At 40.8% G+C, this 16317-nt stretch overlaps 1 protein-coding gene across 3 annotated transcripts in view; it reads left to right on the forward strand.

Moving 5' to 3' along the window:
• Nucleotides 1-16317, forward strand: part of aff2 (AF4/FMR2 family, member 2) — a 206482-nt gene that overhangs the window by 132180 nt on the left and 57985 nt on the right. For all 3 annotated transcript variants that reach the window (XM_081611901.1, XM_081611900.1, XM_081611899.1), the window contains exons 8-10: nt 2004-2064; nt 7653-7707; nt 15306-15343. In XM_081611901.1, coding sequence (XP_081468027.1) covers nt 2004-2064; nt 7653-7707; nt 15306-15343 — 154 coding nt within the window. The remainder of the gene's footprint in view (nt 1-2003; nt 2065-7652; nt 7708-15305; nt 15344-16317) is intronic.

Here is a 16317-nt window from a genome sequence, read left to right on the forward strand (position 1 = left end):
TATGCAATTGATGTGAAAGTTACATACGTGTGAACTTATATCATAAAGAGTGATGTTATATTTAGGTTTTTCTGTGCATAATGCAAAACAGAAACAATATTTTTATTAAAGCTGACAAAGGGTTTCATGGTTCACAATCTAAATATGTAAATATTTCACAGTGGGATCAGTTGAGATTGTTATGCAACAAATACAGATTCATTAAAAAAACTGGAGGAGTTTGATGTGAAGGAACATGAGTGACCTGAACCAGACCTTCTCACCCAACATCAGGAGTTTATGCTTTTATTTAAACCTCCATGTTTATGTCTGGTTATGTAAATTGCGCCACCTGAGTGAAGTTGCCTCCCACCTTCTCCATCCTCCATCATACTGAAGAAAATTAGTGTCAAACGTTTGTGCAGCAAAAATCTTTTGTTTGTGCCGCTGTCATTTTATAGATATTGATAAATGTCCCCAGAGGTCACCAAAGGTCAACCAGCCAGTCCACATTGTCAAAACCAAGTAAATTGTCAACGTCAATCAACTGTGATACTAAAAAAGTTTAGCTGCACAAATATAGCAAAATTAATTCACATCAGTTTTGTTTTTTTGTTGATATGAGCAGATAGGACAGGTTGACCTCTGATGACCTCTGGAAACTTTTTATTTAAAGTCTTAATAAGTTGCATTATATTTTGTCTGATTTTGCAAATCTGGACTGGCTGGTTGACCTTTGACGACCTCTGGAAACATTTATTAATATCTTTAAAATTATAGTAGCTAATTTTAGCTACTATAATTTAGTAGCTAAAATTATAACGCAGCAAAATTTATTGATATCAATTTTGTTTGACTGTTAATGTGGGAGGATGGGAAGTCTGGTTAACCTTTGGTGGCCTCTGGAAACTTTTTTATGTGCGTATTAAAAATTAGAACGGCACAAACGGAAATCTTTCCTGCACAAAAGTAGCACAAGTCGATTGACACCGTATTTCACTTGATTTTGTAAATGTGAGCTGACTGGTTGATCTTAACAATGATGGTAACAAATCTCCATGTCTTTAAAAGGATATCGGCACAAACAAAAATTGATGCTGCACAAAAGTAGCACAAATTGATTGGCACCATGTTTTCTTTGAATATTTTTTTGTAAACATGGACTGGCTGGTTGACCTCTCATGACCTCTGGAAACATTTATTAAAGCCTTCAAAATGATAGCGGCACAAACCAAAATTTTTGCAACACAAACGTTTGACAACATAATTCGCTTCAATTGAAGAAGGTGGGAGGGGCCAACTTTACTCAGGAAATCGACCTATGACCTTGATATTCAAAGTCCAGTGCTGCTGGCGACGAGCAGACGGCGTGAAAACTTTTTGTGATGCGGTAGAATAACGGAGGTAAAATTCTCCCTGCTGCAGTGACAAATCGACACAGAGCGCCATGCAGCATCCTAAAACATTTACTGTTGACTTCTTTCAGATCCCCCAGGCCCTCACCTGCATATATGCAGCAATTCTGATAAAACTCTTCCTCAAGTACTTTTCAGAGGTTGCTGATTTAAAAAAATGTTTTTTTTACATTAAAGCCCGACTTAAACGCTTTGAGATGTTTGCTGGGCGCCAGTGAAGCCCAACAGTTCCCGCCTCGCCTTTTCTGTCAGGAAGTGAAACTGCTGAGCAAAACAGGAATTCAAAGGACTTGGTTCCAAGAAAGAAAAAAAAAAGAAACTGAACAGCTACTAGGAGAAATAAATAATGTAGTCAGGTTTTATTGCAAAAATAAATAAAATGAGCGCTGTGCTCTTCAAAACCTGGCAACGCAAACAGACTGTGGCAGAGTCATTGTCCGGGGGTAACAATGCTACAAGACTCCGGTTATGTTAGTTTGGCTTCTGGTCAAGCACACAGACAAACCTTGACTTATGCAAAACGATGTCAAGAATGATTGAACGTCCACTGTCGTCTCCCCTCCTCCTCTTCATCCTCCTCTTCCTCCTCTTCCTCCCATTGTGTTGCAGAGAGATGTACGGTGCCGGCTAACAAACCCGCTGCTAAACCATCCACCGCACCGCAGAAGTCGTGAGTACCTCTCCTCAAGCACACACACGCGCACACACACACACAAATTGAGAATTTCTAAACCTGCTGCTGTTTCTTGAGCCTCAAGGTAAAATTAAACCTGACTCTTGGATGGAATTCACTTGTGGTAGGAAGATCGAGGGAGGGGAAAAGGAAAAAAAAAAGGATTGTGTGGATCAGAGCGGGAAAGTGCAGCTACATTAATTTAACCCCAGCCAGCAGCGTATTGCAACACCTCCGTTCGCTCCACATCACTCGCAGAGCGGGATGAGACCGAGAAGGCAGAACCCCTGTGAGCCTTACTGATCCCACGTTTAACCAGTTGAGTTAATTATTCAGTCACACGAGCGGCAAACACCTTGAATGTCAAACATTCCCAGATTTCCAGCGGATTCCGCGGTTCAGTTTTTGTGGATTTTTTTCTGTGAGACGTGACTCTAGATGAGTCACGGAAAAGTCACCTTTTCATGAATGATTTTGTTGAGTGTTCACTGCAAAAACACAAAATCCTACCAAGTATTATTGGTCTAGTTCCTGGTGCAAATATCTGAGTACACTTGACAAAACTGACTTACAGGTGACTTTTCGGCAGATATAGAAGCTTGTTTCAAGTGGATAACGTCTTAATATGGCAGATTGTTTTATTTATAACGTGGGAAAACCATTTTTATAAGTGAAATAAATCCGCCTGTGGAACTGGAACTTAATCAACAATATTTATGGAATTAATAATGACTTACAACACGCTCCTACAAAGCTACTTCTAAGATAGTTTTGTCTTTTTCCAATCGAACTAAAACATTTACACTAGAAACTGGACCAAAAAAATACTTGGTAAGATTTAGTGGTTTTGTGGCGTAGATATCATTTTCAGAGTTGAATCAAAACAGTCAAGTGGTGATGAAACAGTCTGAAAGTTAAAGCAACGTCAAAAAAAATTAATAATTCATACTGATTCACTGGAAAAGTTCAAAAGAAAGTTTTGACTCTGCCAAATTGTGGCTAATGTGGCTAATGCTAGCCACATGTGGCTAACGTGTTTTGTTGATTTAAAACTGTTTTAAATCAACAAAACAGTCGCTAATTAATTTGGCTTTTGTGTAACATGAACAATGCAGTTAATTTAGTTTTTTGATCTAATTGCAAATGAATGAAAATATAATCGTTCTATTTTTAATGGGATTATATTGAATGGTTCTCGCTCTGCTCGCCAAAAGACAAAGAAATAGGTCCATTTTCTGCTTTGAAAAAAAAAGGAGAAGAAAAATCTGCTTATTTAATCTGTTTGTAATATTTGCCACTAATAAACACGATGCTTCGCTTACTGCAGGCATAATTATTGTTTATGCTCATAAGCATAAAAAGCTCACTATGATGAATGGGTCTACCTCATGTTCATCAGATGTAAATGTTATTTTTCCTGAATCTTTACTCTGCTGGAGGAAACACAGACAAACCTGAAAGCGATGAATTATCTTCATTCATTATGACGACGGCTGAAGAGCGCTGAGAGATCTGATCACATGACCTTCAGACAGCTGCCTACGAGTGAGTCGAGCTTGGCGGCGTCAGAAATGCTTCTTGTCCTAAAAAACAAGTTTCCACCTGTTGGGAGAGTTTGCCCCGCGTTTGCAGAGTAAGGCACTTGCGGATCTCAGGGTTACATGTTCACTTCCTGCCGCTGATTTAGGTGAAAGGATCGCCGCTTTTGGTATTTACCTGCAGCAGGCGAGCGGCTGATGAGGAGAAAACAAGATGTCGGCTGCTAACAGGCGGCGCTGTTGCTGTTTTTGACCCGGACTCTGAGGGGGGTTTGTCCACGAACAGCTGGTTCAGGTCAGGGTGGATCTGAGTCGGCCGAGTGCTTTAAGTAGAAACACTCGCTTAAAACTCTGTGTGTCTACGACACAGTACCAGGGCTATAGTAAGAAAAAATAAAAACGTAAAAGTAAGAGAGTAAAGTCGAAATAACATGAGAATGAAGTCATAATATTACGATAATAAAGTGGAAATATTACCAGAATAAATTCAAAATGTCACAAGAATAAAGTCAAAATATTGCAAGAATAAGAGCATAAAGACAAAATAGTATGACAATAAAGACACAATAATTTGAGAACGGTTATATTATTAGGAGAATATATTTATGACTGAGTTATCATAATATTTTGACCTTATTCTCGTACTATTATGACTTTGCTCTGAAGTCTTTATTCTTTATTTAGGTGACATTGTACTGCGGTAGTTTTATTTAATTGTTTTATTTTCTTAGTGTAACAGTCCTGCAGTGTATGAGCTGTTGTAGTTTGCTAGAGGAGTTTATCGATGCATCTCCTGTTGTGTGGCATCACTTTGATAAATGATCTCTTTGCTGAGAACGCTGGTTAAAAACATTATTGTCAAAGAGTGGAAACAGTTTCCTCCAAACAGATGCTGTGAGTCATGATTCAGCCGCAGAGATCAGTGTTTTCTGCTGGGTCTTTTGATGCGACAAACCAAACTTTCATGGCTCACGTCAACTATTTTGAAGGAGCACGGTTTGCCTCCAAAAAATAGTCGACGTGATCTAAACTACAGCCACAGACCTCAGTGTTTTCTGTTGCGTCTTTATGTGGCGGGCCGACATTAAAGCCCAAACTGGAGCGTAACTGTGAGCAGAAAGCAGCTGCACGTCTTTCTGGTTTCTGACTGCAGCAGCTTTTCAGGTCTGGAGACGAACATGTTCAGAGCATGATGCTTCCATCACCGTGTTTTAGTGTCGTGGGTGATGTGCTGTGCCGGTGTTCCTCCACAAACAGGATATTGGACTCAAGCCCAAAAGTTTGTCTTTATAGTGTAAATATTTTTAGAACATCTGAAATAAAAATAAAAACTCACTTACAAGTAACTTTTCAGCATGATACGAGAGCTTGTTTTTGGTAAATAATACCTTAATATTGATGAAAAAGCACCAGTTCAACTAATAGACTATTTCACTAATAAGACATTTTTTCTCATGTTACAGGTGAAACAATCTGCCAGTGGAACTAGTGCTTTTTCATCAGTATTAAGGGATTATTTACCAAAAACAAGCTCCTGTATCATGCTGAAAAGTTACTTGTAACATTAATATCTTTGCACTAGAAACTCGACTAAAACACTTTGTAGGATTTGTTGTTTTTGCAGTGTAGTTTTGGTAAAGGATCGCACTGGATATACATTTCGGGAATGAAAAATTCAGAACACAAATGCACACCGCACTTATGAGATTTTTATTAGTAAAGGATGATCATTTACATTCACAACTTTGCAACATTTTCCGTCATTCGAAGGGGAATTAAAAAATGTGGCAATTTCCATGAATTAAATACTAACTAGATATTACTCATTGTTCATATATTTTTGAAAAAGTGGTTAAATATTTGGACTTTCCTTTTCACCTGTAAAGCCAGTATTAGCCAGTAAATCCTCAGAAGTCCTTTAAAGATTATTTTTTTATATAAAAAAAGGAGCTTTTGCTTTGAAAACCTCGGGCAGCAACCATTTAAATTGGCAGCTGAAAAGCGACCAGAGGCGTCCGCATTTGAAGCGGCCAAATTGGAGCCGCGAGCCGCGTGTTCGGCTTCGCGGCCCGTCCTTGAAGCCGGTCGATTCGTTCTGTACTCGGCCAGATCATCGTCTGAAAGTTTCTGCTCGGGAATCATTTTAATTCCTGGGCGTATTTTTTTGATGCGTTCTGTGAGGCAGATTTTTTATTTATTTATTTATTTTTTTCCCCCTCTTTGCTCACCTCGCAGTAGCGAGAGGCTCCACGTCACGCTTTAGCTCTTCGGTCTTTAACGGTTTTAAATCTGACTGCGTCTGTCCCCAGCAGCGCCGATTCCCTCTTCCTGGGTGTATTCATGTCCTCGCCACCGGCCCGCCTGCCTCTCGCTTCCCCGTCTCTTCCCGGCCATTATCGTCTCCATCGCGCTCGCTATCGCCCTCTCTCCATCTGTCCCTCCTTTTACGAAATGAAATATGAATCCATTATTCATCCATTCAAACATATCTATCATTGCCCCTTACATAGTGCAGATTTTTTTTTCCCCTTCTTCCTACTCCTCCTCAATGTGCTTCAGTTTTTTTGTTTTTTTTTAAGTGTTTCAGGTACTGACAAGAGCGGTTCGTCAGGCAGTAAAAATCCCTTCAGGGGATTCTCCTGTCATAACAATAGCAGCGCCAGCTCAAAATAAAAGGAGCCGGTGTGTGGGTGTTGAGTGGGGGGGCGTGTGTGTGAAACACTGCAGCAACTCGCTGGTCCACAAACATACATACCTGAACCTGTGAGCTAAGGAGCAGATGAGGCTAACAGTGAGGTTGTGTTGTGTTTTTTTCCTTTCTGAGAGATTAAAACACACACAAAAATAATAATATCAGAAGTAGTGCTGGGGCTAGATTAAAATTTTTAATCGAGCTAATTGTAAGATTGCTAATTAATCGCATTTTAATCAAAAACCTTGATGACAAAAGTAACAATGTTTTCAATTTTAAAAGCCTTTTTTGCTGCCAAATTATTGAATAAATAGACATGTTTATATGGCTTTAAATCTGTTGTTTGGGTAATTCAGAAACTACTTTGGAAATATGGACTGTCAGCAACTTTAGCACCGTCATTATATTTATTGAATTTTTGTAACACAAAATAAGTGATACATTTGACGTCAGATTTACATTAAACGACTTAATCCACAAGGTAAACAAATCTAAATAATAAAGGAACAACAAAAAGATAATAAAAACAAAAAAAGGAAGACTTAGCCATCTGCATCGCTCTCTTAGTTCATAGTGTTTCAGAAACTTTGTCAACGGTGACGTGTTTCTTCAAAATGTTACTTACTTCAGTGACATTAGCAACATTAGCCACGTGTGCCACGTTAGCATTGGGGACATCTCAATGCTAAATGATTAGCATTGGGGTGCTATTTTAGAGCTGAATAGTTTCGGGTATAAACTAACTCCCTGTAGCACATCTTGAACATAACAGGAACCTTTTCCAACGTACAATCAGGTCATGTTTTTGAAGTAAAAATGAACCCACTGTGGGCTAAGAAAAGCAGCTTTGTCGTCCATCACTGTTGTCTGCGGACATTGTCTGTGCATCAGATTTACGGGCGTACCAGAAGGATACAAAGGTTCCGGCTCTCTATTTTTGTGTAAAATAACAGACAATCACATTAATTGCGTTAAAATGTTCGACACGTAAAAACCTATGTACTTAGTTGATATGAATGCATTAAAGTCTCAGCCCTAAGTAGAAGTAAATGGGGCATCCAGGTGAAAAACAATCCTCTTTGTCTCTGTTCACTAAAACCTGAACATCTGGTTCACTAAAACCTGAACATCTGGTAGGATTTTCCTTCATCCTTCTTCCCTAACATGAGTCACCAGCACCGTTTCAGCTGTGTAATCCATCCGTTAACTGGAAAGAGTCTTCAAAGGGAACAACAGGCAACAAGAGGTGAGACAGACGGTCATGGCTGCGGTAACCCATCTGCCCCTGCGTGTGTGTATGTGTGTGTGTGTGTGTGTGTGTGTGCGTGTGTGTGTGTGTGTGTGTGTGTGTGCAGGATGCTGGAGGATGACCTGAAGATCAGCAGTGATGAAGAAGAAGCTGAACAACAGGTGAGGTCGCTCTGCAGTTCATCTTCAAGTTTTGTCACTATTATTCACGTCACTATTGTGATAATAAAAATGACGATAAAAATTATTTACTACTTCTCTATTTTTAACTGTGTGACTGTGACTGTGTGTCACGACGATAACAGCCCCACAAACACAAATCCTGCTTTTGGAAAACATTCCCTTTTGTAATATTCTTCTATACGACGAAAGTCCTATAGAGGAAGTGTGATTTGTATCACTACACATATTAGCTATATGTAATCGTATTTTCAAATGTATTGATGTTTATTGATTCTTTTCTCGAACAAACTGTGGAGAAAATATTTAAAATAACAATACGGACAGTTTTGTAGATCGCGGTTTTCTTCTGTAAAGTGACACATCAGCGCTGAACAGCAACGCATGATATACTTTAAAAATAATACACATTAAAAACCACTTACCACTTTCCTTCTGCCTCAGAATTCTGCATTACAGAAACATCTGTCATTAGTTCGCTTTAGTCGAGCTCTGATTCATTTGCCTAGAAGGTTTCAGTTTGTTTGAGGAGGTGTGAGCTGAACTCTGGTGTGGTTCAAATGCATACGTGAACACCAAGCAGACCAGAAGTCGCTTTAAAAGCAGGAAGCGGACCATAGCGCAGGGCATTCTGGGTAAATATAACCAATATAAACGTGTGTATCTAGCACTTGTGGGGAAAAATGGATCATAATGTTTTTCCAAAGACTAAAGAGAAATCCTACAACCACTAAAATCTGACGCCGCTCCATTTTTGTTTTCATTTCGTGAAGGAGGAAGTTGCGCTCAGCAGCGTCTTCACATGTTTTCATGTTGCTTCCTTCAATGGCTCTTGATGCAGCGTCTCCACAGGCGAGGAGGGGAACAGGTTTTTAGAAGGGTTTGGTTGGTTTGACACAGGTCAGTGTGAAAGAGACGCACAGCAGCTGAAAGTGGAACAAATATTGCAACTTTTGTTCCCAACTGAACCGAATCTCCCGGAATACCAGGTGTTAAAATGCCTTTAAGACCCCAACAACTTCCACTGAAGCTTATGTTTGTACAAGTTCAAGAGACACTAACACCGTATTCAACGAAACATCAGGTCAATATCTTTTAAAGATGGCAATAAATACACTTTCAAAATTATTTACTTATTTTTTTCTGATGATTCGAAATTTGGACTTTTCAAATCAGCCCCGTTCACAGCTTAAAGAGTACGGGGTCAAACGGCTGCTCTGCTGCTAACTAAAGTCAACATATAGAGCTGGAGGAAGCGGCCCTGATGCCATCTGAACACGTAACCTCTCTGATCCGGAGTCGGACGCATTACTGCAGCGCCACAAGGTCGGCCAGGCAGCCTGGCAGGAGAGACGCTCAGATCCTTTACTCAGCTCCCAGTAAAGCCTGGAATCCGTCGGAGACCTTTTCTTCTTTTTATTTTTTTAATGAGATAAACTAGCTGCTGCTGCTGCTGCTGCTGCTGCTGCTGAGATCTCCGAGCACAGCAATCTTCAAATGTCATGTTTGTTTATTGCGTCTGTGCTCTCCAGATCGAATTATAGAAGCATTTCAAGGATCATCGATAAAAGTGCGACTAACAGAAGACTAATTAGGAGTGTCACAGAAAAGTCTGGATTCCTAAATGAATGGGAAGTCTGGAGGACGGCTGTCATGGTGGCAGGCACAAACTCTTCAAGGAGTTTTTTTTCCCTTTTCTTTTTTTGTTCCTTTTTGTGGTTGTTTAGCAACAGCATCATCAGAATGCAAGTGGTAGTGTGTTATACACCAGCTCCAGTAAGGAAACATAGAAAGCGCTCATTACTGTCCGACATGCATGAGGTCATTTGACAATAACTGAGTCATTTTCTGTACTTTTGATCATTTGATTAATTGTACATTTCAAATCACGCAAATGAAAATTATTGATGTCGTTTTAATTCATTTTGTGATTAATTGATTCATTGCTTATGGTGACAGGCCTGATTGTGACTAAAACTACTGCTGAGGCAGGCATCATTTCTGCTCCACTTCTGACCAGCATCGTTAGCCGGACGTCCAGCAGCTTGTTCTTGTGGAAAACAAAGCAGCAGTGAATGGAAGTAGCTAAAAGTCTTTTTCACACTCCATCAGTCACCTTTATTTGGGGCGTAACTTCAGTATCGTAATTTTAATGGAAGTTTTGGGTTTGGAAGAAAAAGGCCCCAGCTTTAACGTGTTTGAATCTGGAAGAGTGTGTCCCTGTCTGCTTAACACTCTGTCGCATTTTATTTTACTTTTCCCCGTAGAAGCCGTGACGTCATCGTGTTCGGTCTGTGTCCGCTGACTAAGGAATTCAGATTTGTCACTGCGGAGCATGTTGAACATGGACAGCGCTGTTGTCCTGTTTTTTTGTTGTTTTTTTTTTTTTGTCTTTTTTTCTTTCCTGTATGAAAATTGGCAGTGTGGCCTTCTCTTTGCTAATCACTGTCATCACACGCTAATGATGCCAGAGATGAGTTCAAAGCAGTCAGTGGGGTCTGTGCTTCGGTTCCCTCCCCCACTGTGCAGACGGATATCAACGCTCATCAAAGAGTCCGCCAGATATTCTCCGTTAATGAAAAGATACGGATTCCTCTCATCCCCTTTTAACTCCTCGTTTGATTATATAATTACGACCGGGGTAAGACATAATAATTATAAACGATGGCAGGTCATTTATAGTGGTTTTAGTTGTTGTAATTATGCCGAAATGAGATCTTTTAATCACAGATATTTAGTGTGCGTTCAGAAGCGCGCCCCGGCGTTGAATTATTCCTGGCGTGGCGAGGAGACGGGATGAGAAAGGAAGCGCGTTATTAATTTATCGTCTCCATGCATATATTCATTTATTTTTGCCGTCTTTAAAGGCACTGCGAGTTCTTCGCCAGTTAAACATGTACTTTATTTAAGTAATATTAAATGTCAGTGTTAATAATGTAAACGTCACGTTGCCGCGTTCCAATCAGGCACTTTTTGTCCCCGACGCCGATCTGGGTCATTTCAGAACAGGAAGTTGGAGACGCTAACAAAGTCCATGTCTGATACTTCGTTAAGATCAAAGCCATGGACACAGTGCTCTGAATTAACACACTAAATTTCACCAGTCTATATTAATACTGTGATTCTATTCTATTCACCTCAATTACCAGTTATGTTGCTTAGGCGCTAAAGCATCTATTTAAATCACCCAGAGCATTATTTATCATTTCTTTGGAAAGAAATATGATTAAAAACCACATTATATAAGCAAAATAATAGTTGTTTAGCTGCTTCCTGTTTTAGGTCAATCAGGATTAACAAAGTTATTTATCTTTTCTAGATGCCGTAATAATGTACAAGGTTCATATTTTTGTTCTTTTAGCTGAAATCACAGCTGTTTGTTGGTCACACTATATTGATTTTAGTTGAAAAGTAAAAATCCAAACACTGACACTGGTGTTTGGTGTTGAGCGTTTTTTTCAGAGGAAGATTTTCTTTTTCTTTATAACAAGATTCTTAGTTTTACACATAATGTTTAATAAAAAAAAAAAACATGAGGGAGAAACGCTTTTTTTAGCGATTGCATATTTCTTAAAACTGCCACCATGTTGTGACATTCTGTGAAAAGGTCGTTCTCCTCCTTCACCTCCTCGACGTGCTAATGGAGGAGAAACAACTCACCGTTACAGGAAAACTGTTTATCCGGCGTCATCTGTAGCTATGCTAAGGCTACGCTAACTAGCGTTAGCATTCACAACAGTCTCTGGAGAGAGTGACGTCACATCAGAACCTGTTGATTTTCTTTAAAAGATTTTAACGTAAAAACACATTTCTTTGTTTTATTTCTAAAATATATATACAGAGAGAGAAATGAAGGACTTAACTTCAATATATCGTTTTCAGAAAGTTGAACTTTTTCTTTTTATATCTCAACCAGAAATAAAGTCGTTTGACCTTTTTGTTTTTTTTTTGTTTTTTAAACCATTGATCTCTGATGAAGACAGGCACAGGGAGTGATTCTGGTAAAAGCAGCACAATGTGTGGAAGAAAGAAAGAACGATGGGAGCGACAGAGATCTGGAGATAAAGACAGACGAAAGAAAAGCAGCAGGCTGAACGACGACGGCGATGATGAAAAGCGCGAGGCCCGAGATGAATTCAGCAGCATTTATCTGTGGACGCCGCTAACAGGCTTATAGCAAATGAGTGCATGGCGTATTATCAAGCTTTTATAGCCCCAAGTAAAAACACATTTGTAATCAAACACATGGACGGCCATGTATTACACACATGCACCCACAGAGAAGCGCATGCAGCCGTGTAAGGCTCCACTCCCAAGAATTTATGGCAGCAAACACATAAACACACTCTGACAGTGTGTCCCTCACACACACACACACACAGATGCACACTATCATTAGTATGCTGTGGCAGAGCGCGGTGAGGGCAGCAGAGGAGGATGATGAATATGTTTTTGGCAAAGAGCAAAAGAGACGGAGGAGAGGAGGGAATTGGAAGACGGCGCGCAGGAAGGAGAGATGGAGGAGAGGGGGAAAAGGCGCGGCGACGGAAAGTGGAAAGCGGCGCCTAATGACTACAGAAACTGACAGGAAACAACAAGCCAATTTACCGGTGCGGGGCTGTCCTTTGTCCCCGACTGATCCCCGTGGTCCGAGCTAAGTTGAGCTCAAAAGGTTCCATCTTCATATGAAAACGTCCGACTCTCCCGAATTTGAACGAGGTCAAGTCTGTCAAGTAAAAATGGCACACACAAAAAATACAAGGAGGTATTCTGAGGTGTTCTCATATTTCTTTTTTTTTTTTTCTTTTGCGGTGTGTGTGCTGTTTGCCTGACATGTAACATTCAGCAGGAGAGCTACTCGGAGGAGAGTTTGCTTTGGGAAAGTGTCAGGTGAAAGAAGGGTGGTGGAAACATCCGGCGAACTCAGTCTGGTCAGCTTATCTCAGTCTATTTATAAAATACTACAATAAGAGTCACCTGGAGGCACTTTGCAGAGGACAGTCCAATTCAGTCAAGTCTATTCAAGTTTGGTCCAGTGTGGAGTGAGTGATACGACAGGAAGTGAGGACAGCTGCAGACGCAGCAGGGGGTGCGCAGCTGGAGCGCGGGGGCTTCCAGAGACCGTCTGATCGGAGAAACCCCTGGCTCAGCAGAATCTGATCCTGGTAAGATTCACAACAGCTTGTATTTGAAGCACTGAACGGATGTGAAGTGCCTGAATCAGGATGATGAGAGGGTGACATCTACACGTTGGACACGTTGCTCTTTGGAATACCGGGACTTGTAAGCCACGCCCCTTTTGGTTCCACCGTCAGCTGCGCGCTCTGAATGCACACAGGACCCGTCTTTGGAAGTACGGGCCACACAAAGACCACATGGGAACATTTTAAGCGTTTGGGCCTCTTATCCACCGATAGATGGATGGAAGGACGAGATGTGAAATAACTCTTATAACTTCGTTCGCTAGTTGCTGTTATCCTCACAGTGCTTAGAGATAATCCATATCTTATCTGTGACCGTTTTCCCTAAATTATATGTGAAACCTTGCCACAAAAGAAAGAGCATGTAACTTTTATAAACAAAAATTAAAAAAAAATTAAAAATGTATACATTTGTTAGAAGTGACACTATGCCCTGATGGATAAGCTAGGAAAAGATCAGTCTCCTGCGCCTCCTCCCCTACTATTGCCATCTGAAGAAATGTATCACTTCGGACCAGAAACAACCACTCAGAACCAGGGGGAGGGGCTTAGCGCTGTCAATCAACACAACAGTCATGCTGCTAAATGTGCTTATGGTGGAGAAACAACTTGCCATTCCAGGAAAACCGTTAATCCTCCGTCATCTTTTAGATATGTTCCTTGTCCTACACACCTGAATTAAATGGCTAACCTGCCTCACTAGCAAACAGTCGTACTCTACAGAGCTCTGCTAATTAGCTTACATTGGAGTCAGGTGTGCTGAAGCAGAGAGACATCTAAAAATTGCAGGACTCCTAACCTCGAGGATTGGAGTTTGAGGCCTCCGACTTAACGGATCTGCTGCTACCATCTTGGTACCTGATGCCAAGAGTCCAAGCTGCAACCGGTCAGTAATGTTTAGCATCAAAACTGCAAGCAACACACCACCGGCAACTTTCAGTGCAACAAATCACATTATATCCGGATCGCTGCCACTGAAAATTTCCCTAAATGTGGCGATTTCCTAAAGCAAGGATTCGGTCGCTGTTGTACTTTCAGCCAGGGAGCAAGAGTTGCATCAGGAGAACAGATTTCATACTCGGTGTTCAGGTGTTAGCGCCGCTTTATGGAGTCTCTCGTGCTGAAACAAACCATGAGGACAAGCACCGAATTTATTGTCTGGTTTCTGTTTAAGGCGTCGTGGGCGTCTTGTTAAGTCTTCACCGCCAGGCCTGCTGTGAAACACCGGGACGTCTGGCACCCACATAAAAATAGGGAATCGTATGGGTCTCATAGCTCTTTAAGCTCTCTTTTAGCTTTTGTTTTTTTGTTTTGTTTTTCTTCTCTTCCTTTTTGTCGGGAACAACACTTCCAGCCGCTCTCTGACGGCAGAAACTCCGCGTCTGAACGCCGGCTGGGTTGTGCTTTATTTAAATCCGAGCCAAGCCACCAGCCGGGTTAATATATTCACACATAGATCTTCTCCGCGAGCTTCCCTCAAGTCTCCAAAAGCCAAAGATCTGAGGAGGTTTGTTGTTGTAGCCTGCAGCTCTGCATCGATCTCCCAGAAACTTCACTGGCTCAGTTAATCACCTGATTCCTAGAGAGGGCAGGAAACAACAAGCCGGAAAGGAGAAAATGTCCTTTTTTTAGTTTCTTTTTCTTTTTGGTGTTCAGTAATTCATTTTAATTGCTGAGCAGCAGTCCTGGAAGAGAAAACACCGGCTTGACATTTGGAGAAATTGGGTTTTCTTTCGTTCGTTTGTTCATTCAGTTCTGTTTTGTTTGGTTTTTTTTTTTTTTTGTCATTGACGTACAGAACTGAAGAATGATGAGGAAGAGGAGGAGGGGCTTTCCTGCCAAACACAATCACCCGATTCGTTTCCTGAAAGGGACCAAAGTTGAAAAGGGAGGAATGGAGCGTAAATTAGTTTAATATCTGCAGACTATGCTGAATCATCTCAGTTTTATTTTTCTGTATGTTTTTAAATCTGTTCTTTTATATACATTTCCACAACACCAAATAAACACAGGTTAGTGTCACTGCATTGCAAGTCATACCAAAGTCTTTTGTCAAAATGTCTGTTTTAAACCTCTACTACCCAAATCAGCACCATTTAACAGATTCCCTGAGTTTTCTGTACTATGCTACTGCTATCAGTCTAGCAAGTAGCATCGCACAAATGTATACTCATAAGCACCAATAGCTTCATAGAACTACTAAATATAATTTTACCCATAACTGAAAAGCATACATACATGTTATGTAATAAATAAATTATGAAGTGTACAAATAGATTGAAAATCACATGGTTTAAGTGCATCAGTCAGACATATAAACAAAGCCAGCTGCTGAGACTGAGTGTCTAAATCTCTCTTTCCGTGTCTGTGTCCTTACAGGTGTCTGACAAGACCAAAGCCAGAAGCTCAGCGCTGAGGTAAGCCGTCCCGCTCCATGACGGGGGTTGTTGTTTTTTTTCTTTCGCCCCTTTAAATGTGTTGCGTTGTGTTTTTTGGCTGAGAGAAATGTTAGTGAAAACCACATTTGGTCTGAATGAGGACAAGCTGTTTCAGCCAAGAAAAGAAGCTATAAATAAATGTTGTCTGGCCCGAAACGCACAGTTGCAGCAGTCGGTTCGGTTCTGGATGAATCCCTGGACGTTTCTTTAACGTAGTTGTTTTCCGAAAGCGCCGTTAAGGTCAGAGTCGTCACGGTGACCGTAGAGCATCCGACAAGCCGGTCGAAGCGACGCGCGCAGACGTTGAGTTAAATCCGAAAGATGGAGCGGGGTAAGAGTGGTTCATTTTTCAGCGTTTGGAATATTTCAAGGTTATCGCAGCCGCGGTTAAAGCGCCGGAGTTTTAATTGGCTGAAGCATCTGTGATGACAGGTGACCACACGATGACCCCAGTCAGCTGCCTGCACTCACTCCTCAGCTCCGCAACGCTCGCTTTTTAAGGCTGCACACGTCTGACACGCTCAGTATTTGATACCTTTTAATGTTCTTTTTTTTTTTTTTTGAAGGTTTTCTGCATGCAGAGGTTGTAACTCAAAGGAAAAATTCTTCACACATATACGCTCTGTTTTATTCTGCTACAACATGGAGTCATTAGTTAAATCTAAATCTGAGTTTCTGCAGAAAAGTAGTGCAGACTTAATACTGATGAAAAGACGCCGTGTTTATGAAATTAAAATCCAACAATCATTGTCATTAAAAAGAACAAAAAACACCTCTTTGCTTTACAAGGACAGCTCTAGATATAATAAAAATAACTGGGACTTAAAATGTATGTCGATGGATGAACATGCAGATGCATCCTCTGAGGTTATGAAGGTGAAGACAACACCGCGTTTTGTTTCATGAAGGGAGCAGGTGTCGCAGAAATCAGTGTTTCAGAGAGAGAGAGGGCT

Source organism: Poecilia reticulata, chromosome 10, assembly GCF_904066995.2.
Source record: "Poecilia reticulata chromosome 10, P_reticulata-male-v2, whole genome shotgun sequence".
Classification (NCBI taxonomy): Eukaryota; Metazoa; Chordata; class Actinopteri; order Cyprinodontiformes; family Poeciliidae; genus Poecilia; species Poecilia reticulata.